This window comes from Gossypium hirsutum, chromosome D06 (genome assembly GCF_007990345.1).
Source record: "Gossypium hirsutum isolate 1008001.06 chromosome D06, Gossypium_hirsutum_v2.1, whole genome shotgun sequence".
Taxonomy (NCBI): Eukaryota; Viridiplantae; Streptophyta; class Magnoliopsida; order Malvales; family Malvaceae; genus Gossypium; species Gossypium hirsutum.
The window spans coordinates 28,071,236-28,095,411 of NC_053442.1; the positions used below are offsets into that span (position 1 = coordinate 28,071,236).

The 24,176-nt window shown below is 32.3% G+C and overlaps 1 protein-coding gene across 1 annotated transcript; it reads left to right on the forward strand.

Annotated features, from left to right (window-relative positions):
• The first annotated feature begins 3,109 nt into the window (after window positions 1-3,109).
• Window positions 3,110-13,931, forward strand: LOC107901999 (importin-5). The gene is made up of 20 exons (XM_016828198.2): window positions 3,110-4,504; window positions 4,747-4,950; window positions 5,878-5,982; window positions 6,070-6,135; window positions 6,221-6,385; window positions 6,998-7,072; window positions 7,165-7,319; window positions 7,621-7,756; window positions 8,210-8,279; window positions 8,371-8,498; window positions 8,607-8,663; window positions 9,074-9,259; window positions 9,393-9,485; window positions 9,615-9,700; window positions 9,785-9,851; window positions 9,931-9,997; window positions 10,072-10,208; window positions 10,527-10,618; window positions 10,728-10,794; window positions 13,251-13,931. The coding sequence occupies exons 1-20, from the start codon at window positions 3,293-3,295 to the stop codon at window positions 13,410-13,412; spliced, it is 3,330 nt and encodes a 1,109-aa protein (XP_016683687.1). The 5' UTR covers window positions 3,110-3,292; the 3' UTR covers window positions 13,413-13,931.
• Window positions 13,932-24,176: the final 10,245 nt, after the last annotated feature.

The window sequence follows — 24,176 nt, forward strand, 5'->3', positions numbered from 1 at the left end:
TAATAAAAAAAATTGATTAAGGTGGACAAATTTTATTACGATGGGTGACAATGGTTACAAGGACCCAAAATTATTTTTTAAAATTTAATTCGAACAAATATATTCGATTCGATTCGATTCGAATTCTATCTCACTCGACTCGATTCGAGAAAACTTCAAATAAAGTTAGGATGATAAAATGAGATTCGAAAACTCGATTAACTCGAAAATTTTCGATTCGATTCGATTCGATCGAATGCTCACCCCTACTTTGAACGATGTCTATCCCAATTCGTAACAATAACGTCTTGGCCTCTATGTAATCCACCTAATCAAAGTATGAACAACAAAATTCTCTTGAACTTTTTCAGAGAGAAAAATCAAAAACGGCTGTTAGACCTTTAGATATTGTTTTTCTTGGTAACCTTAACACACTAAGGGATTATATTCCTTTTATTTTCTTTGATATCAAATATCAGAAATAAAACGAGATTATTCCCTTATTATTAGAGAAACAAATGGAAAGTTAGAAAAACAAATTATATTCTTTCCTAAAGAATATCAATTTCCATGTCTTTTTATATTTTGACTAAAATTAATTATTATAACTATTTATATTAATAATTTCGGTAAACTATATATAATTAATATTTTGTATGAATCAAATTCATATATTAATTTTATCCATGTTCTCTATTTGTGTACAACAAGTTTGTATATATAATGTGTTCAATATTTAACTATCGAATTAAATTAATTCAATAATTAATTTAATTCATGTGACAACTAAATACAATACCAAATGTATTTGGATTCTGTTTGCTTCAACTATATGGTGTGACCTTGTAGATTCTTGTAACATTAATAATAATATTATAAATTTTCTAATATTACAAACAATGAGTGGCATCTAGCAATGCATCATTGCTACCCAAGTTATAAGAAGTTGTGATTTGACATTACCTTTCTGTAATAATCTTTTCATGTATTATATCATTTTATCCTTAATATCTAGATTGGACACAAGTCATGAAATAGTCACACTTATATAGTGTAATATCATATTTCTTGATATTTTGAGTAGACTACTATAAAAAAAATAAGTGTGATATCTCATATTAACTAATTCGAGCATGGGCATGCATTTTTAGTCTCACTCCATCAAAAGGCTTAAGATATTGCTCCCATAATGTAAGAGGGACAAATCCTATCTTGATCAACCATATTCCTCTACATAGATTGTGACATACCCAACATCAGTCTTTATAGTATAACCTGTTATGGTAAACGTTTGACTGTGTCAAAATATACAACTCACTATGTTGAGACAATGCTGATCTCAAGTCTGAGGATCATATACATAATTACCACTAATGTTGTGACTATTACATAATAATCTAAGAACCATACTCATAGCAGGTCAGTCCAATATGTTGTTCTCTAACACATACTCGTGTATCAGTTTTGACATCCCTATGTCAATGACAACACTTCATCATTAACCAACTACACATTAGTCTCAATGCATTATCATTGTCCAAGCCCACAATAATACTTGACTAAGGACCTTTTAAGAATAATCATATTATTCTCAGGACTTTATTATTAAATACTTTATTTGTACATACATAAAAAGAAACTGAAATAACAATCGCAATGCCTTATATTAAAAAACAAGGTAAAATGATTATGTGATTACAATCATTTCATGATTGGTCTTTGGGCATACTCTAACACTAAAATGCAACAATTTTAAAACTATCGAGTTGACGTCATGACATCGAAGGTCCGTAGTTGTGATGTCACTCTCTGTTGATTTCTCATCGCGACGTCACCTACTGCTTTCATAACTTCTTTGAACATAAAATCACAACAACTTTATAATATGAACATTAACATATTTACATTATTTTAAACCTTATGCTACTCACATATATATATCATATGCAACTCGTGTACCATATATCAAACTAACCATGATATCTAAAACACCAAATCGACAATTTACTACTTAAAACCGACTCAAATTTGGGTACATGCCACATATTGAAGCATAAAGAAACTATACAAACTTTGCTAAGTTGAGAGTTGCGGTTTGAATGCTGGATCACTCCTCGAGTCTTCGAGATCTATTAGTACATATGCATAAAATAAACAAACCGTACGTTGAGCGATAAAGCTCAGTGGTACTTTCATGATTCAAATAAATAATACGATCAACATAGCATGCTAGACTTCACTAAAATCATGAATTAGTTTTCAACAATATTAATTTTCAATTCATGTCACATCTGTCCAAAATGCATACGTTATGTTAATTGATAAATTCATATTAGTATAGAATAGTAAGTTTTCTATCATTGCAACAATTCAATTATATGCCAATACATTTCACTAAGTCAATTCATTTCCACATTTCCTTCTTGAATAATTTGTTTTGTTTCGTTTTCATACGAGCCTTTAAGGCTCATATATTCGGTTTGCATAATCTTTCACATGCTCTCAGTTATCACATTTCATATGCATACAAAATATTCTATTTTCAAATGATAGTTCTTATCAACTATCATTACAAGTTCATATTTTATAATCATTATTAATTGAACACAAACTCAAGACGGATGTACAAATTATCTGACCATCACACCAATCTATAATGATTTAAAACTTATCATAATTTACGGTTGCAATTTCCCCTTAAAAGTTTTTAATATTTTAAAATAATATATGTTTTTATATCAAAATTATTTCTGGTATCAATTCTTAATTTCAAAAATTATTAGAGTATTGAAAAATTCTATGAAATACCAAAATGACGAGGCAATATTAAAACAGATGAGAAATTATCAAAATTTTTGAAGAATTACAAAAGTTATAAAGCTATACCAATTATTACTAGAGAATACCAAAAAAATATGAAAATATATCAATTTTAACTTGTACCTTGTTGAATGGGTAGAATCCGTCCGAAGTTTTTTTTTTTCAAAGCTCACAGCAGACATCCCGTTAGTGGATAGTAGGATTGTAGGAGTAAGTATTTTATTTTTCCCTCCAAAAATGAAAAAATAAAAGAATAAAGAAAGTGGGTACTCACATTAATAATCATGACACGTAAAATTACAGCTAATCAGCCCCTTTTTTTTTCTTGTCAGCCCAGTTTTCTCTCTCTTAAAATCCCTTATTTTCCCCCACACTCCCACTCAAGAAGACGCCCAACAAAACACAGAGCAAAAGCATTAACAAAGAGGCGACAAAGGAATCAATTCCATCATTTTCTCCGTCTCCGTTTCCCTTCTCCTTCTCCTTCGCCGCCATGGACCAGCAATCGCAGCTCGCCCTCATCCTAGGACCTGACCCGATTCCATTCGAAACCCTAGTCTCCCACTTGATGTCCTCCTCAAACGAACAACGTTCTCACGCTGAGGCCTTGTTTAATCTATGCAAGCAATCGGACCCTGACGCCCTCTGCCTCCGCCTCGCCCACCTTCTCCAAGTCTGCACTCAGCCCGAGATTCGTGCCATGGCAGCTATTCTCCTCCGTAAGTTGTTGACGCGTGACGACTCTTATATCTGGCCTCGCCTCAACATTTCTACACAGTCTTCCCTCAAATCCGTGCTTCTGTCTCAAATCCAAGTGGAAACCACCAAAAATTTATCTAAAAAGCTGTGCGATACTGTTGCGGAGCTTGCTTCCAGTATTTTGCCGGAGAATGGGTGGCCAGAGCTCTTGCCGTTTATGTTCCAGTGTGTCTCTTCGGATTCCCCTAAATTACAGGAGTCTGCTTTTTTGATATTCGCGCAGCTGAGTCAATATATTGGGGATGTGTTGACTCCTTTTATAAAGGATCTACACACTGTGTTCTTGAGGTGCCTGAGTGAAAGTTCTAATGCCGATGTCAAAATTGCTGCATTGAATGCGGTCATCAACTTTATTCAGTGTTTGACCAGCTCATCCGATCGGGATAGGTTTCAGGATCTTTTGCCGGCAATGATGAGGACCTTGACAGAGGCTTTAAATAACGGGAATGAGGCCACTGCTCAGGAGGCACTTGAGTTGTTGATCGAGTTGGCAGGTACCGAGCCACGGTTTCTTAGGAGGCAGCTTGTTGATGTAGTGGGTTCGATGCTGCAGATTGCAGAGGCAGAATCTCTTGAGGAAGGGACACGTCATTTGGCGATTGAATTTGTGGTGACTTTGGCGGAAGCAAGGGAACGTGCTCCTGGAATGATGCGGAAGTTGCCGCAATTTATTAGTAGGTTATTTGCAATATTGATGAGAATGCTGTTAGATATTGAGGATGATGCAGCATGGCACACGGCAGAATCTGAGGATGAGGATGCTGGAGAGACCAGCAATTACAGTGTCGGACAGGAGTGTTTGGATCGTTTGGCAATTTCCTTAGGTGGGAACACAATTGTTCCTGTTGCATCTGAGCAGTTGCCTGCTTATTTGGCTGCTTCTGAGTGGCAAAAGCATCTTGCTGCATTAATTGCCCTTGCTCAGATTGCTGAGGGGTGTGCCAAGGTACACTTATTAATCATCGTTTGTTAATGTGGTTATTCAGTTTGGTTTATGGTGTTGTAAGTTTACTAACAATGGGATGGAACTCTGTCTAGTGCATGTGGATTCAAACATATTTTTTATAGCCCAATGGCATAACTAATTCGTCTTTGAAAGGAAAAAATATCTTATGTCTCATGGTTGAGTAAAAAATTAGGAAGATGTTCATTTTCTTTTTTTAAATTTATTTGTTTCTGTACTTGCAGGTTATGATTAAAAATCTGGAACAAGTGGTTTCCATGGTTTTGAACTCATTTCATGATTCTCATCCTCGTGTGAGGTGGGCAGCTATTAATGCAATTGGGCAATTGTCTACCGACTTAGGACCAGATTTGCAAAACCAATATCACCAAAGAGTATTGCCTGCATTAGCTGGTGCTATGGATGATTTTCAGAATCCACGAGTGCAGGTTAGTCCGAGATATTTAATTTTGCTTTCATGATTCTAGATTATAATTTTGAAAGTATGTAAAGATTTGTTTTACTTTGTGATGTGGATGCTTATGTGATCTTCAATCTTTAAGTAGAGAGAAACAAGCTGAAATTCGCTGTAGGCTGGTGACATAATTCACTAATATGCATTGCACTTTAGATAGAGTATTTTATTCATCCTATCTTTATCTCTGTTTTTGTGGTATAATCAGCACTCCCTTCTCTCCCCTGAACCCAACAACATTCAATACCTTTCAATAATGACCTGATTCTTAAGTTGTCTGTGGATATGCCTGGTGTTGTTCTGGTTGTGTGGCTTGCTTTAGGTAAAATATATCCAAGTGGATATGTTCTTATTTGGATATATCAGTATCTTTGTAGTTGACAAATTTCATATTATATAATAAGAATTAACATATTTTTCCAGTTTGGAACATTTCAACTGGTTACTATCGAATTATTTTATCACTCAACAGACTCACTGGTGGTTGTTATCTAAATTTTCTAACACTCACTGATTTCTTAAATAATGGGAATAGTTTTTAAATTTCGTTATACAATTCTATGTCTATCTATTCTTGAAAGATGAAACAGAACTTGGATGTTAAGTGTTGCTAGCTTCTTTACTGTAAGAGCCTCATAACTGATTGTGAAGGTGTAATCTCCTGAATATTTTGTGGATAATGGACAAAAAACCATCTTCAAGTCTTCACGTAGATATGGATTTAATGATAGTTCCACTGTCCCAGTTTATAGATGGATAGAATATGCCTACTTACATGTAGTTGAACTAGCTTTTTCTCTGTGTAAAAAATTAATATTCTTATTGTATGTCCCTTTTTTTTACCTCAACATTTTACTGTATAATATGAATAACTCTTTTGTCATGTAAATTGTCTGAACAGGCCCATGCTGCTTCAGCTGTACTCAACTTTAGTGAGAACTGCACTCCAGAAATTTTAACACCTTACTTGGATGGAATAGTCAGCAAATTGCTTGTACTTTTACAGGTATGACAAGTGAGTTAAATGCTAATCCATCAATTCACTTTATTTTAGATTATTTTTTTTTTGTCTAATATAAACTATATCATGCAGAATGGGAAACAAATGGTGCAAGAAGGTGCCTTGACTGCTTTGGCATCAGTTGCCGACTCATCTCAGGTATAATTTCACCCAAAATAAAACTAGATCATTAGTTTATATATTTTATATGGGTGATTCAGGCCGGTGATATTGGGGGTTGCAGGAGCACTTCCAAAAATATTATGATGCAGTTATGCCTTACCTGAAAGCAATCTTGGTAAATGCAACTGACAAATCTAATCGTATGCTACGTGCCAAATCCCTGGAGTGTATTAGTCTTGTTGGAATGGCTGTTGGAAAAGAGAAGTTCAGAGATGATGCTAAGCAGGTGGGTATGCGTATAGAAATACCTTGTCTGGTTTCAATTTGATTACTTCTACTCTTATATTTATTTTTTTAGATCTCAAAAGGTCATCGATCATAGAAATTTTGAGTTATTTGACTTTAGTCATACTATTTGACATTGGTTAAGGAGCAATGGTGTGATTTGGAGCAATTATGCACTCTCTGTTCTCTAGCCTAGAAAAAAAATATGCATTTCTTGTTCCTTGTAAGTGATTCAGTTTTGTTTCTTTTTTCTTTTGAATAACCAGTTGATAAAGAAATCTTATTCAAGTGTATCTTTATAGAATGACTGTAAAAAAACTGTAAATTGTTGTTTCCATTGTCTTAAAAGTTTATATATGACCTATACCTGAAGAAGTTTAATGCATAACCGCCGTTTTACACTTCTGTTTTTTGGTATAGACCCTACCTTCACCCTTATGAGCAAACTTGTGGACTTGTAGCACGTTCATTTCTTTTTGTTTTTCTCATTGTTCTTTGTTTATTTTCATTATATGGTATAGTTATATTGATTCTCCACCATCTGTTTGGTGGCTTGTATGTTCTTCTATCAAAGATTGAAATGACTTTCACTTAAATTTTTTTCCCTTGTAAGGTTATGGAAGTGCTTATGTCATTGCAAGGATCCCAAATGGAAACAGATGATCCAACAACAAGTTACATGCTGCAAGTATGCTCATAGTACCAGAAATGTGTAAAACTATCATAATATTGCTCATATGTTTATTCATCCTTGCTCATGATAATATATCCTTGTTACAGGCATGGGCTAGACTCTGCAAGTGTTTGGGACAAGACTTCCTCCCTTACATGAGTGTTGTCATGCCTCCCCTTCTTCAGTCTGCTCAGCTTAAGCCAGATGTAACTATTACATCTGCAGATTCAGATAATGACATAGAGGACTCTGATGATGAAAGGTTATACCTTGTTACTACTTTAATTTATACTTTCTGGCAGTAACTTAAATATTGATACATGCATTGGCATCTTGTTTACCCTCCCAACTCATTTGTATGTAATTGAAAACTCTATTGCCTCTCTCTTCTACTTCTCTCTATTCTTGCTGAAACACACACAATTGAGCATGTACAGACACATCACATGAAGTCTTGGGCCTAGCTGTGTTCATCTATGGCTTGTGGTTGGTTTATTGCAATAGCTTGTTGTTTGCATTATGTTATTTGGTGGTAATAGTAAGATTATACTGTTATTGCACAGTATGGAAACCATTACGCTTGGGGACAAAAGAATTGGGATCAAGACAAGTGTTCTGGAGGAGAAGGCTACAGCATGTAACATGCTATGTTGCTATGCCGATGAGTTGAAGGAAGGGTTTTTTCCATGGATTGATCAGGTTTGTTTCAGTTCATTGTATTGGTATTGGGTTAACTGATGTGGTTTAGGGGAGAAAACAACAGCAATTAAATAAATAGGGCTGAACAAATGAATAGGAAAGATGGAACACTAGAAAACTTTGGGTTATAGGTAACCTCTAATTTCTTTATAATAATTCAAAGAAAAATAATGAGAATGATTATCTGGCTGTAAATATTGTACAGCTTATTTTTGGTAAAACTCTTAACAAATCATACATTCTAGTACTGTTTAAACTAGAACTCTTCACAAAGAGTATTAGCCTAATCACATAACTCATTAAATATTTAATCAAATAATTTTTAATACAAATAAACTCCAATAACTAACGTAAAACAGTAAATAATTAACTAACTTAGATGCTCCTGCATCATTTTCATTCTAGCCTTTCTAGCAACATTAATACTAACAAAAGTCTTAACATATGATCCAGGTTGCTCCAACTTTAGTTCCTCTTCTTAAATTTTATTTCCACGAGGAAGTTAGAAAAGCTGCTGTTTCAGGTATGAGCAAACACTTCTGTTACTTAAATCTTTCTTTTCAAGTTAGGCTTTTTTTAATTCTATCCTTGCCTATTTTTCAATTTTATTCTAGCCATGCCGGAGTTATTGCGTTCTGCAAAATTAGCTGTGGAGAAGGGAATGGCTCAAGGGCGTAATGAGACCTGTGTGAAGCAATTGTCTGATTACATTATTCCGGCTCTTGTGGAGGCATTACATAAGGTTATTGTTGTTTACTCTTAAAATATGCTTCTATTGAAGCTCTAATTGTTTTGTTGATATGTCGCTTGTTATAGATGAAGTACTTAAAATTGCCTCTTATTCTTGCAGGAACCTGATACAGAAATATGTGCAAGCATGTTGGACGCATTGAATGAATGCATACAGGTTAAGTTAATTACATAGCGTCTCTTTTGTTCATTGCCATCTGTCTGAAATTATTCTGCTTTGTGGTACAACGGATGGTTAGAAGTAAAAATCTATTTTAATAACTGAAACATGGGAACTTACTTGAACTTAATTTGGGTATTTCACTACGGGCTATAAGTTTAATTCCTAAGTTTAGCGTTACATATTGAGTTTTGTTGAAAACCGTACACCAGTAATTTCCTTGTCTCATTAGGTTGATATGTGTAGTTAAGCTATTGAGAAAGTTCCATTCATGACCTTTATTTTAATTGGCATGTATGAGTACATTTGACAAGTTCTTTGGTCTGATCTGTGTCTTTGTTATTGCCATAATTGATATCATAGAAAAGTGTAATTCTACTAAAATTTATGAGCGTTTTCTTCTTCAGATCTCTGGTCTACTTTTAGATGAAAGCCAGGTTAGATCTATTGTGGATGAGATAAAACAAGTAATCACAGCTAGTGCAAGCAGGAAAAGGGAGAGAGCTGAAAGAGCCAAAGCTGAAGACTTTGATGCTGAGGAGGGAGAATTGATTAAAGAGGAAAATGAGCAAGAGGAAGAAGTTTTTGACCAAGTCTGTCTTAAAATAAAATATGTGGTTATATTGCACCTAAATGTCAAGCTAGTGTGTGTATATGTGTGTGTGTCTTATTTTTTTGAGCCATGGCACTCCATCTTTCTTAATGTAATGAGCATTCTGCATCCAGGTGGGAGAAATCTTGGGAACTTTGGTCAAAACATTTAAAGCCTCTTTCTTGCCTTTCTTTGATGAGCTATCTTCATATCTTACACCTATGTGGGTAAGTTCTTAGAAATTTGTCTCAGTAGTCAGTTTACAGTTCTTGAGGAAAAGCCTAAGGAAAATTTTCTTTCCTGAAGTGTTCCAATTTCATTCACTCCCCCCTCTCTCATCTGTGTCTGGAATACAGGGCAAAGATAAGACAGCTGAAGAAAGAAGAATTGCTATTTGTATTTTTGATGATGTTGCTGAGCAGTGTCGTGAGGCAGCTATAAAGTATGCTCTGCTTGAATTTATTATATGAATTATCATCATAGAGATTTGTCATTTAATGCAATTGCTATATTTTTATTGACACAGATATTATGATACATATCTTCCTTTCATATTGGAGGCTTGCAATGATGAGAATCCGGATGTGCGACAGGTCTGTACATTCTTACTTTCGGTGTCTAAAGCATCTTAATTGTTGAGGTTTCCATTTAATTCAGTGATTTATGTTTCAGGCAGCGGTGTATGGACTGGGTGTTTGTACAGAATTTGGTGGACCTGTATTTAAGCCGCTTGTAGGAGGTAAAATTTTCATGATTGTCTGTAAGGTCCCCCCTACCCCCAAGAATAACATTTTTCTTTTTGACATTTTCCAGAGGCTCTATCAAGGTTAAATGCTGTAATCTGGCATCCCAATGCTTTGCAACCTGAAAATGTAATGGCATATGATAATGCTGTTTCTGCTTTAGGAAAAATATGCCTGTTCCATCGTGACAGTATTGATGCAGCTCAGGTATGCAATCAATAAAATTAGTTTTCCAAGTTAATTAATAAGTAGATGTTTTGATATGGAAGGATTGGATCTGTGCTTTGGATTAAACACATGCATGTTCCTAAGCTATCTTGCAAGTCTCCAAATGTCTTCTTGTTAAAAACCATTCTAGAAATCAAGATGGATTGCAGTGATTTTGTAATTGTACCTTTTCTGAGTAAACTTTGCAGTGCATTTTTCACAAAAGTAATGCAGGTTGTGTGTGTTGTTATGCTTATATTGATACTCTATTTCTGTTCTCTTTATGTTGCCTTCAACACACCCATTTGTGTTTGGTAGATTGTTCCTGCATGGTTAAACTGCTTGCCGATAAAGGGTGATCTGATAGAAGCCAAAGTTGTTCATGAACAACTTTGTTCAATGGTAGAGAGGTAACTCAGCTTTGTTGTTTTGACCCCACTGATCTGATTTTCATTATTTATTTTGTTTCAATATGCTATTACTGCTGATTATCAAACAAAGCGTCTAATGTGTTTTCAGGTCAGACAGTGAAGTTTTGGGTCCCAAACATCAGTATCTTCCTAAGATAGTTGCAGTGTTTGCTGAGGTAAAATTTTCAAGTTGCTCCATTAAATTCGTCTTAACCAATTGCTGTCTTTGTTTGAATTGCTTGTTCTGAACAAACAATTGACTGAGAAATGGAAGTTTTATGCATAGCAATCTATCTGTTTTATCATTATGGTACTTAGGTGGTCTTTGGTGCAAGATAATGGACTTGTATGATAACCATCATCCTATCCTACTTTTGGACACTTAAATGGGAGGATTGGATTCAAAATTGGATGAGTCATCCTTTTAATATAGGATTGTTTAGTCTTTTCAAAAAGGGGAGATCAAAGTATATGGGAAGTCTGCAGTGTATCATTTGAGGCAATTTAGTAGCCCCCTGCTATAAAACTAGCCAATTTAATCCTCATACTTTCAAAAACTAAGCAAACAGGTAAAATTTCTATTTGCGTTATTGTGAACCATTAAAAATTACGGTTGTGGCAGTCAAGTTCTGATGTGTTATGATTTTTTGAATAATGACATGGAGAATATATTATTTTAATATGTTGTGGTAAAAGAAAAAAATCAAATACTTTAAAATATGTGGATAAAATACCACATATTGATGTCATTCTAATGTATTTGATGATTTCTTTTGTCCACATAATATTGAAATAACATTTTATTTTTTCCATGCCATTATTAACAGTTCCGGATTTGACAGCCACATCAGCAATTTTTAACAGTTCAGATTAACCTCATTAGTGGTTTTGCCTTAGATGTTATATAATACAAGGACTTCCGAAGTACTTTGATCAAAAAGGGAGGATTATCTTCCATCCCATGGGATTGGATGGTAGGTATTTTCACATTGTTATTTTACCCCTCAAAAGTTACACGAGCTAATTGCCCAGCACCTCAGTCTAATTGAAAAGCCAAGATGTACTTCTAATCAAATTTCATTAACAAGGAAATCGCATGTTGTGTTGCATTTGGTTAGAAGTGTTATGTAGCTTGTTCTAATTATGTCAGTCAGTTTTTCCACATTGTTAACGTCATTGGATTGAATTGGTAATAAAAGGTAATTTGAGTTACTAATTTGGGAAAAAAAGTTTAGGTACCGTGGGAAAAGTGATATATTATGGGTCAAATCATGCTTTAAGCCTTTTAAAATTAATAATTACAAACTATTAAATTATTTGTATATCAAAGTCTTTAATAAATAAATTTCAATTAATGATAATATTGTTTCTAACAATATATTTTTCTTTATTTTCTAGTTAACTTGTAATAATTATATAATAATTTTTTTGCTCTCAGTTTATCATATAAAAATAGATCTACATGTTCATTTTTAAGTATTTATTTATTAATTAATGTTCTATAAAATATTTATGCAAATTTTAAATAACAAAATAAATAGTGAAAATACCAATTTTAAGGCACAATAAACTACCATCGTCTTTCAAAAGTAAGAAAGTATGGGTAAAAGGTGAGTGTACTAGAGGAAATAGAAAGCTGCGGTGGAAATGAAAGATCACATTGGAGGTGATGTGAATAATGGTACACTTTCTCACTGAAGTTGTTTTCCAAACACCACTTCAGTCCAGTTTACGCTGTTAGCCAGACATCACTGGAGCTAACTGGCCATCTAAAGGGGGCCTTAATAATTCTAAAAATTAAATGCTATGGGTGTACTATGCTTCCTATTTGAAATTTATTTGTATAGCCTAGTCTTTTCTTTCCGATAGAATTACCCAAGTTATTTGAATCATGTGAATCTTATGTTTAAATAGTGCATGAAGAATTACAAACTGTCAGGCATTTATCAGTTGGAAAAGCATCCTTTTGCATAAAAATTTACTGTTTATGAAATTGTATCACTTTTGGTTCTTCATGAATGTAAATAGTTTCATGAATGTAAATAGTTCGAACTCATCTTATTTGTTGGTGGTAAATTTTGTCCGATGGCAAAAAATCTCTATCTTACAATTTAATCATGTATGCTATAGGATAAAAACTATATCTTGCTCTTAATATTTCCACACATCAACATAGGATGTTAATGCCTAACCAATCCATCTTCTTATCTAGTTTATCCTGTCCTCAGTTTAGTCTTCATGTGAAGCCTATGCTGTGGTTTTTCTTTTAATAAATTAACTCCTAAATTGTTTTCACCTCCAAATCAGACAGACAATTGGGGGCACTGTTGTATTTACAAATAGGAAACTTCTTATCTGGCTAACTATGACTCTGTTCGAGTATCTGTATCATACATGGCTACTAGGCTCTTGCTTTTCTTTTTTGGTCCCACCTATCTGGCTTTTGATACTCCAACATCAGCATAAATAACCGTGCTTTTCCTTCATTTTGCATAGGGTGTGAGATAAGTAAGGTGCATGTTTTATGAAATAAGGAAATAACTACTTTGGAAGGATCAAACACTGAATTCTTTTGTTGGGTGAAGTAAAGCCTTTGGGTGTGTTCTCTTACAGATGGTTACTGTTCTTGTAGGTTCTATGTGGTAAGGATCTAGCTACAGAGCAAACTGCAAGTAGGATGCTGAATTTACTGAGGCAGCTTCAGCAAACTTTGCCAGCGGCAACATTGGCCTCAACTTGGTCGTCCTTGCAGCCACAACAACAGCTTGCCTTGCAATCCATGCTCTCCTCATAGTATATCGGCCAGACATTGACAGGCATCTATCTTTCTGGTTTTGAAGGAATGCAATATCCAGTCCATGTGTTGAAAGCATATTTATTACCAATTCTTTTCCCTGAGAAGGTTCCCATTGTTTTTGCATGATGTTTTACTCGCGGGCAGGGGAAGCTTTGAGTGAGTGTGAAAAAGTCGTCAGAGCGGTTGAAATGAATCTTTACTCGGTAGGATGTGTATATTACAAGTGTCGATTTTTAATACGGGGTATTGAGTCTGGGAAAGAAGCATAATGTGATTTTATGGTTTGGGAGCATTTTTGCTTTTCTTTTATGGGTAAATGCCTGAGGTTTTAGGGTTGTCATTTGTAGCAGTTTTGGTGTCAAATGCGTTTTCGGTTTCAGTTTGCAGAAAATATTTTGCTCGATTGTGATTATTACAGAGTTGTGGACCGAAATTTTGAATGGTTATTCTTTGTTTGCAATTCCCTTTTTATCTTAAAAAGCTAGCAATAAAAAACTAAATGGATGTTTTTTTGAATTGTGGTTTTTCTAATGTTATCCCTTGCTGGTGTATTTTGTTTTCTTTGCTTTGAACAGAAGAAAAGAATCAATGTTTGCCTCTCTTTGGTTTTTTCGCCATGCAAAGTCATAGGATTTGATGTTTGACATTGGGTCAATGCACTTCAAATGTCCAAACTTGTAAGCTATTTTGGTATTGTAATATAGCAATAGTATGGAGAATTTAATGGCCTAAAGAAAAAGGGTTAATATACTATTCGGCTTTGATTTAGTGATTGTTTTTATAAAATGAGATAATTAAACAAATTTTTTTATATATTATAGAAGGCCAAAATATAATTATTTTTTTTGTAATGATTAAATATTCATGTGGTATTATTATTTTTAGATAGACTTAATAAAGATTATAATGCAATTGTTGGGGATGTGGTTTTAATTTTAGCTTTTAGATATTTTTGGATTGAAAGATTAAAAATTAGGAAGTAAATAACGTCACCCTAGTTTAAATCGAGATTATGAAATAAAAAATTATATTAATAATATTTTATGTAGAAGCAACTTACATTGTATTGATGTAATAAGGATGAGATTTATTTTTTTAAAAAAAAATTATGTGACATTCTTACTAGGAACAATTTATTACAATCAACTAGATCGGTGAATGTTAGGGAGCAAGTGGTTATACTTTTACATATAATTGGTCACAATGTAAGGTTTCGAGTGATTGGATAAAAACATTTGATGACGATTTTCTTTGTAGTGTGTTTGATTAACTTGCAACTTGTGAATTTGATGCCAAATATTTCTTAGCTAAAAGTACAAAGCATAGAAAAAATTAGCTTCAAAATTTTTCCCAAGGTTAAAGATATCAATGTCTTAATGTGGTGTAGTGCTAATTATGTGGTGTAGTACAATAATGCACTTGGACAATATTATTATGTGGTGAACTATTAATTATGTTGTTTAGTACTAAATATGTACTTGGACAGTATTATTATGTGGTGAACTATTAATTGTGGTGTAGTACTAAATATGCACTTGAGCAATAATGTAGTCATCATGTGATGTACTACTAATTATGCACTTGGATAGTACTATTAGTTTAATGTTATGTAGTACTAATTGTGTTTTAAAACCTAATTTGTTGTTGTTATTATTATTATTATTATTATTATTCAATCCTTATTTTTTTGTTTTTTTATAACACAATCAATAATCATTTATTTGACTTGGTTGTTTTTAATTTATTACTTTTAATAGTCTAGGTTAATAATGGAGTAATATTATATATTTAATTTGATGTATTTATTTATAAATAAATTATTGCAATATATGTAAAAATAATATAAAATATAAATTTATAGATATAAAATAAATTTAATTAAATAATGAAAAGATTGGAAAATCTCAAATATATGTTTCTGAAAACAATTTTTTTGATATATTTTTGAGAAATTACCAAACAACAGAAAATATTTTATACCCATTCATCTAAACACCAAAAAATATTAGCTTTCGCAAAAAAATAAATCTTTTTTTATAAATAATTTTTCACGACCCATTTTCAATAAAGCAAATTGAATCTTAAATCAATCAACAAAGCCTATTGAACCAAATGTTTGGTATATAACCAAATGTTTTAACTTCACTTTTTTTTTTTACACAAACAAACTACAACATTCTTAAAAATGCCTTGCTAATTTCATAACATTAGGAATATAGTTCCGCTACAACATCCTTAAAAATGCTTTGCTAATTTTATAACACCAGGAATCTAGTTACGCTGGCACGACAAACTTTTTAATGTTATTAACTTTTTAATTTAAAATTTTAATTGAAAATAAACTTAAGTCCTAGTCTACATCCTTAAAAGTTATTTGAGATTATTCTAAAATAAAATATACATTAAAAATCATAATCTAAATGAAACAAACCAATTTTTTTATAAATAGATTTACAGTACACACGATGGAAGTGAAAAATAGAATTATATAATGGATATATTTATAAAAAATTGTTATAAATAATAAATGGAGCTTTGGTTAAATGATAAAGTATAAATGTTGAAAACATAGAATCTTAGGTTCAAATCTTATTACGTGTTTATTTTTTTATATAAAAGATATAAAATGATTGAAACACTCTCAATCTAATACAATTTATTTTGTAAAGTGAGTGCTTTTGTCATTACCCAATTAAATTGGGGCCTGGCTGACTCGTGACACAAGTTTAGTCAAGTGCTTAATATATAACTAGAAATTTTATCACATGCATATCCATATAGAAACCACATATTTAGAACATAAATGTGTGTTAGAAAATAACATACCATAAATAATGAAATGTATGGTTTAAAACTAATTAAAAATAGTACATGAAATATGTATGATATTAAAATAGAAAAAATATATTAAATTGTGATACAAACTTAATCAAAAACATTATTAATATGTATATACAATTGAAGGAGATAATAAAATGTAAACAATAAAATAATTTTTTGAATATTAAAATAAATTTTTGGTTGAGTGGTAAATTTAAGGTTTTACTGATGCAATTTGTATGAGTTTTAATCTCACCCTATGCATATTTTTATTGGTTTTTTTAAATAAAAAGACATATTCTCGAATAATATATCTTATTTTAATTACGGAAAGATATTTCCATAATTTCTCTAATTGAGTTGGTGTCCTGTAACGACCCGGCTTTTGCTGGTGTCGAAAAATGCAGTTTCAGAATCCAATTTCCATAAATCGAGTCCGTAAAGACAAAATAGGAAAATGTGCAGAGTTAATATGAAAATATGTTGAAGACCAGTTAAGTAATTTAATCGAAAAAATTGTTAATTAAAGCCCAAAGACTAAATTGTAAAAATCTAATTGTTATCAAATTTTAATTTAAAAAACGTCTGAGGACCTAGTTAACGATTATTCAAAGGATCAAAATGGTTATTTAACCAATTTTAAATATAAGTTAGTGGAAAATGATGGTGCTTTCCACTTAGTTTAATTTATAAATAAATTAGTATATTAATGCCTTAATTAGACTAATTAAACATGATTAACTAAAGCTTAATTAAACTATATATATTAGTGGATGGAAAGATGTTGTCATCTTCTTCACCAAACCGTTCATGCCAAAAGAAAAAGAATCATTTCGACCATTCAATTTACTGAGGTAAACAATGCTAATTCTTGAATTTTCTTGTAATCAAGGAGAGTTTGATTTAATTAACCCATGTATCAATTTCTTCAATTGCTAAATATTTAGCAAGTTGTCATTAAAATGAAATTGATGATTTTAAAATTGATTTGAAGAAATTGACCGTTTGTGAGCTTAGATTACGATAATGACTAAATTAGAAAGTAAGTTAAACTTGTTAGATAACTTTGTGACATTAGGGACTAAATTGAATAAATTTAAAACTTTCATAAAATTATGCTACATATAACAACCCGTTTTTCAATGGTATCGGAAATAGTGGTTTCGAGACCACAAATCCGACGAGTAAGTTCGTGAATATTATTACTTAATATTTACGAGTCAAATAAAGTTTTAAAAAGGTTTTTGATATGATAATTTATATTATATAAATGATTAATTAAGTTCAAGTGGTAAGACCCTAAAGTCAAGTGGTTTTAAAAAATGAGGTATCGGGACCTCATTTTTATAATCCGAGCTGTAAATATTTTTATAAATATTTATGGAGTGTAATTAGAGTTATATTAAAGTTTCGTTAAGAAATTTTAATGTTTAGTTGGTTAATTAAACAAAAAGGACTAAATCATAATAATTGAAAAAGTTAATCACTATTAGTTTAAAGGTGTTAATTGATTAAAGAATTATAATTGGATGGCCTTAATGGGTAAATTAACCATCCTTAAGATAGTGGGACGGTTGAATGCTTTAATTTCTTTAATTTTATAAGTTTTATAAGTTATTTTATTATTAAAATAAAGAATAAAGGTAAAAAATATAAGAAAATATAAAGCTTTCTTCTTCAAATTGTTTTGTTCTTCACCGAAACACCATGGCAAGAAGAACCAAGGTTCAATCATGCTTCAATTTATGTATGGTAAGCCATTTTTCATTTGTTTCTTTTAATTTTTATGTTTTTGAGATCGTTGCAATTAGGTCTAGCTAGCTCGTACCTTCATTTTTGAAACTGTTAAAGATTTTGAATGTTTCCATTGATGAATATTTGTGATTTCATATGTTAAATGGTGAATTTGAAGTATTAGTTGTTATTTATAAGTATTCTGTTAAGTGATTTTTGATGAATTTAACGATCAGGGATTAAATTGTTGAAATAGTAAAAATGCAAGAACTTGATGTGAAATTTTTATAAATATGGGATGTATTGGAAGTTATAAACATTCTATTGGCATGAGTTTGCAATAAAAATGGCTAATTTGCATGTTTTAGGTTTAGGGACTAAATTGAATAAAAGTAAAATATTAGGTGCAATTGTGTAAAAATATTAAAAATGAATAAATTGCATAAAATGAATTAGTTTTAATATATAAGTTAATAAATTTATTTAAATTATTAATTTAGATCAAGAACGAGTAAAAAATCGAGAAGAAATAAAAATTACCAAAAAGCCCCAATACTTTGACATTTATGCAATTTAGCCAGGTAGGTTCGTATGAACTATAATCACTTAAATGTTGATTAAATTGAATGTTTAATGCGTTGTTCTAATGTAAATGAATCAATATATATATATATATGTTATTATGCAATTTATCATGTCATGAAACAGTGTAAATCCAACAATGTCACGATGATTATCGAGGTCCGTTTAACCTTGGAATTCATAGGATACAAATGACATGTCATTAGGGTTTTCATGTTTCAGGTGCTGGTCTTGAATGTCCTATTGATGGCTGAGGTCCTACATTAGTTGCGGATACTCCACAGCTCGTGTGAGCAGTATCGTGTAGCTTACATTCTGACCCACAGCTCGTGTGAGTAGGCCCATTTCACAGCTCGTGTGAGCAATGATGTAAAGGAAAGGAAATGTTACAATTATATGTTTAGCACACTTCGTATGAGCTGTCCCTCGTATCCGATGGTATTCTAAACGGTTCAACGGGGATGAAAAGGAAAGGAATGGTAAGTGTTCAAAAGAAACTATGTTATGTATTTATGAAAAAGTTGAAATGGTAAGTTTCATTGAAAGTATGATATGTTAAGGAAAATGATGAGTTCAAATGAATTATATTCATGTGGATTATGTTTGAATATGTTAACATGTGTTGTTGCTGATGCTTAGGCTTGTGCCAAGCTATTGGTTGGATTGTATTATGTTTAATGTTAAAAGTTATGCATTAAAATGGTAAGTGTCCAAATGGAAATATGCTTATGTTCATGAAAGAGTGGTAAGAATCAAGGTATGTATTTTCTAATGAAATGGTTTATCATGTGGCTGATGTTTATGCTTATGTATTGCATTATGCAAATGAAACAAGTAAGAAAAGGAAATGAAACGGTAAGTTTAGAAATTGAGATGTAATATGATGAAAAAGGGATTGATGAGTTGAATAATGTACTTATATGTGAGAAATTTACGTATGATATGGATGAATTTACCTAGTTCATGAACAAATATACTAATTAGTGAATTGATGTTGTTATTTAAGTTTATGCTAAGTAAATGGAATGGAAAGTAAGTAAAAGAAGTAGTTCATAGTTTTATGAAAAGGTTAATGATGGTTATGTAGTTGATAAATCTTGAGGCATTGGTATAGGTTTATATTTAACCTATAAAGTTCATTGTTGAAATGAAATGTTATGTTTAAAGTTTATACGGGCTTACTAAGCAATCATTGCTTACGTAGTTATTTTCCTTTACTTTACAGATTATCGGAAGCTCGATCAGTTTGGAAGCTTGTCAGAGATTTATCACACTATTCAGCGATTGTATCGGTAGATTTTGATGTTTTGGTCAAGGTTGTAATGACATATATAGGTGGACTTGTGTTTAATGATCTAGTTATTATGTTTAGCATGTATATGTTATTATGGTTGATGTATTTATGGTACTTGGATGCCTTGATGGTTAGTGTTATTATGGCTAAGTTGATGTATGTTTTGAATGACCAATTGGGTATGTGATGGTGTAGTTTCAATGTGGTCAATTATGGTATAATTTGGTATAGAATTAAGTTAGATATATATGGATGAGTTATGGTCAAATATGTATAAGTTTAGGTATATGTGTTTGAGATGCATAAGAGCAATGGTTCAAATGGTAAGTTATATTGACATGGTATAAGTGAAGTATGGTATGTTTTGAAATGGTAGCAAGGTGACCAATTATGCATATGTGTAGTCAAGTTGAATGCTTTCTTTTGAGGTGCCTTATATGACGTATTGGTTGAATGAAATTTGGTCACTTGAATTGGTCATATTATGTATGTTTTGGTATGTTTATGATGCCTTGGTCATATGTGCAAAATGTGTTTAGGTACAAGCTTGAAAGGGGTGATGGAAATGGATTGATTTTAGCCAATTTCATGTCCACATGGCCTAAGACACGGGCATGTGTGAGACACGGCCGTGTGTCCCCTCTAGGTTTTAAAGGTTGCAAGTCAGAAAATTATACGGACTAGCAAATGACCTGGCACACGAGCGTGAGAGGCCATTTCGAGTGTTACATGGCCTGGCACACGGGCGTGTGGCTTGGTCGTGTGACCCAACTCAGATAGTTACACGGGCACGGACACGGCCTGAGACACGACCGTGTGTCCCTATTTTGATTGTTACATGGCTTGAGACACAGGTGTGTGTCTAAGCCGTGTGAGTCACATAGCCTACCCATATGGCCGTGTGACCCCTGCAGTTCAAATTTTCCAACTTTTTCTTAAATGTTCCAAATGTTTTCTTTTTGGCCCCGGATTGTTTCTAAAGTGTTTCTAGGGCCTCAAAGGCTTGATTAAGGGACGATATGCATATGTACGAATGGACTTTGCTATGTTTAATGAAATGATTGGAAATGTATGTTTTTATGTTACGGTTTTACGATAATGCACCACAACCCTATTCCAGTGACATATACGGGTTAGGGGTCTTACACTACATGTAGAAAGTATAGGGTTTCTAATGAAATAATGTGAAATTGAATTTTAATCTGATATTAGATTTGGAAGAATATAAGTAAAATACAAAATATGCTTGATTATGTGTTTGAATGTAAATCGGACAAACTAAACATTGTTGTTATAATTGAATTATCAAATGTAGCTAAAGATGACGCCGGGTCATCGCGAGAGAATGAGAAGACTAGAGTCATAGACGAGTGGCAAAATATGCTTGACCTAGGATGTAATCATAGGTTGAACGAGACTGAGAGATAAGTTTAATCGAGTAAATCGTAGTTTATCCTGGTTGAGAAAGTGAGTTTGGAAGATAAACGAGTATTAACCAATCGGTTAATTAGTTTAAGGTCAGTAGGTAATAATTGGTTAATTGATAACTGATCCACCATCAAACCCTAAATTTGAAGTTAATTACAAACCCTAAAATGAGTTAATCTTTCTAATTGGTTTTATAGATTTAGTTGTTTGTTTATTTTATTATTTATTTATTTTAATTTTTTAATTTCTCTTATTAATTCCTTTTATGATTTGTCATAATATAATATTTAATTATTGCTATTTAAACTTATTATTGTAAATAGACTTTCATTAGATTTATTCCATCATTGGGTACAATCCTCAGAATACTTCCTATGTTCTGTTGATGTTCCGTCGTACACACATATTATGTAACACCCCTAACCAGTCTCAATTGCCAAAATAGGGCCACGAGATATTACGATGATTTACAAACCCGAGAGCAACTAAAAACAATTAAAAAATTAATTTTAAATATCATAAATCAATATTCAATCATTAGTTGTATCAATCGTATAAAACGAGCCTTAAATTAAGCTTACAGGACCTTAAAAATTTGTTAGAAACAAACAAGGACTAATCTGAAATAAAATAGAAAAATATGAAAAAAATGAAAACAGGGGTCATACGACCATGTGAGTAGATCGTGTAACTCATTGTGCCCGTGTGCACAAAATTCAATAAAAATTTTCAGACCACACGATTGTGCCACTAGCCCATCTGTGACATACGATCATGTGCCAGGCCATACCTCAAGCTGTGTGTACCTATAAATAGCTCTTTCAAAGTATGCAAACTATCTAAAAAGACATACTCCACAAGCTACCATTGAACCAAATTTTAACCTGTTCAAAAAACACTCAAATCAACTCCAAAACATCAATTAAAACCATCATCCTAAGTGTCTAACTTTTATGCCACAAATGGGCTCCTCAATCAATAATTCAAGACTAGCCAATTTACCAAATTCATTCATGCCAATATGCCTTCATTTTTACCTCAAATGTTCACACCATACATGCACATATCCAATCCTTCAACACAACATATATAAGTACCAACTTACCCAACATTTTCTAATATAATCTAAGCATATCCTTCACCAACCAAAACCAAGCATTAACCAAAACACAATGCCTAACATGCTATTTTCTTAACCAAGGAAACATTAAAGACATAACCAAAGCAACTCATCAAATTATCAACCACAGAACCATTGTTATCACAATTATACATATTTACACGAACCTCAAAAGCCTAAGTAAATAAAAAATGACCATTTTAAACCTTAAACATCTTAGGTACATGCCAAGGAAAAAAAAAGCATTCACCACAATTGAGTTCGCGATTGTCGCTGGACGTTGAATTGGCTATCGTATCGACAAGTACCTGACCTACGCATGAGAAAAATAAATAGTATGCTGAGTATAACTTAAGGGTGTTTCTATTATCCGAATAACTAACATAATTCAGAACATTCATTTTCAATATTAAAATGCAATAAGAGAAATGCAAAGAAACATATAGGTTTTCATTCTCCTTTTATAACTTCATTAATCCATTCAAACATGAGTATTTCATAAACCACCACATATTCATTTCATACATTCATTATATAAACATCCCAAGTTCACAACCACTTCTATTTCCATCATTTCACATGCCAAAATTTTGATTTCTATTTTTAATTTCAATTCCACATTTCCTTTTTATTTTCCCCTATTAAAATGACTCGGACTTAGATATGCGGACCAACCAACACACCAATGTTTGACACCTAGTGCCTGACGGATAAATCCTTAGAAAAGAATTGAGCCCTGCGCTAGTCGGTAAAACTGACAAATAGATGTGCCTTGCACTGGTCGGTATAACTATCAAATGGGTTGCCCAACAGTCCCCGACACATAGTAGTAAAGCCCTGAACTCTTTCTATCATATGGCATGTCAATTGTACCCTATCCTACCCGAACAGTTAATTGGGTAACTGTAACACCCCAAACCCGGTCTAAACGTTATGACCGAATCTGGCGATGTCACATTGTAACACCCTTTACCCGTATTCGACGCCAGAATAGGGTACAAGGCATTACTAGAAGACATACATTTGCATACGTATTAAACCGAGTTACAAAATTTCATCCGAATTAAAAATTTCAAATTATTAACGTGCTTTTATAATTCTTTACAACATATCCTCGAAATATTATATTCATAACAAATAGGGCTTACGAGACCCAATATTTACTCATGTAATTCAAAGCTTCATTTCCATTTCATTCAATTCACAATTTCTCACGTTCACAATTCAAATAAATTTCTCAATCCAATATATATATTTCAATCATCTAAGAATATAATTCAATTTACACGAACTTACTAGGCTAAATTGCAAAAATACCAAAATTCAGGGACATTTTGATAATTTTCTATTTCCCTCGACTTTCCACCCAATCTTGATATAAATTAATATTTCATTCAATTTATTAATTTAAATAATAAAAAAATCCATTTCATGCAATTTTGTCACTTTTTGACATCTTTACACATTTACCCTTAAAATATTACTTTTATTCAATTTAGTCCTTGAACCTAAAACATGCAAATTGACCATTTTTAATGAGAACTCATTCTAGTTAAATAATCATTTATTTTCCTCCTCCTCTCCATTCCACATCCTTAATGTATATACCATGCTTATATGTAACATTATCTATAATTTCACTATTTATTTATTTGTTCATTGAAAGCTGTCCACTTGAGTCATAGTCACTAAATTATTTATATCTTGAGCTACGGAACTCCAAATTAAGATCCGATAAATTCATATGAACCTAGACTCACACATAGTCTTACCATAATATTTT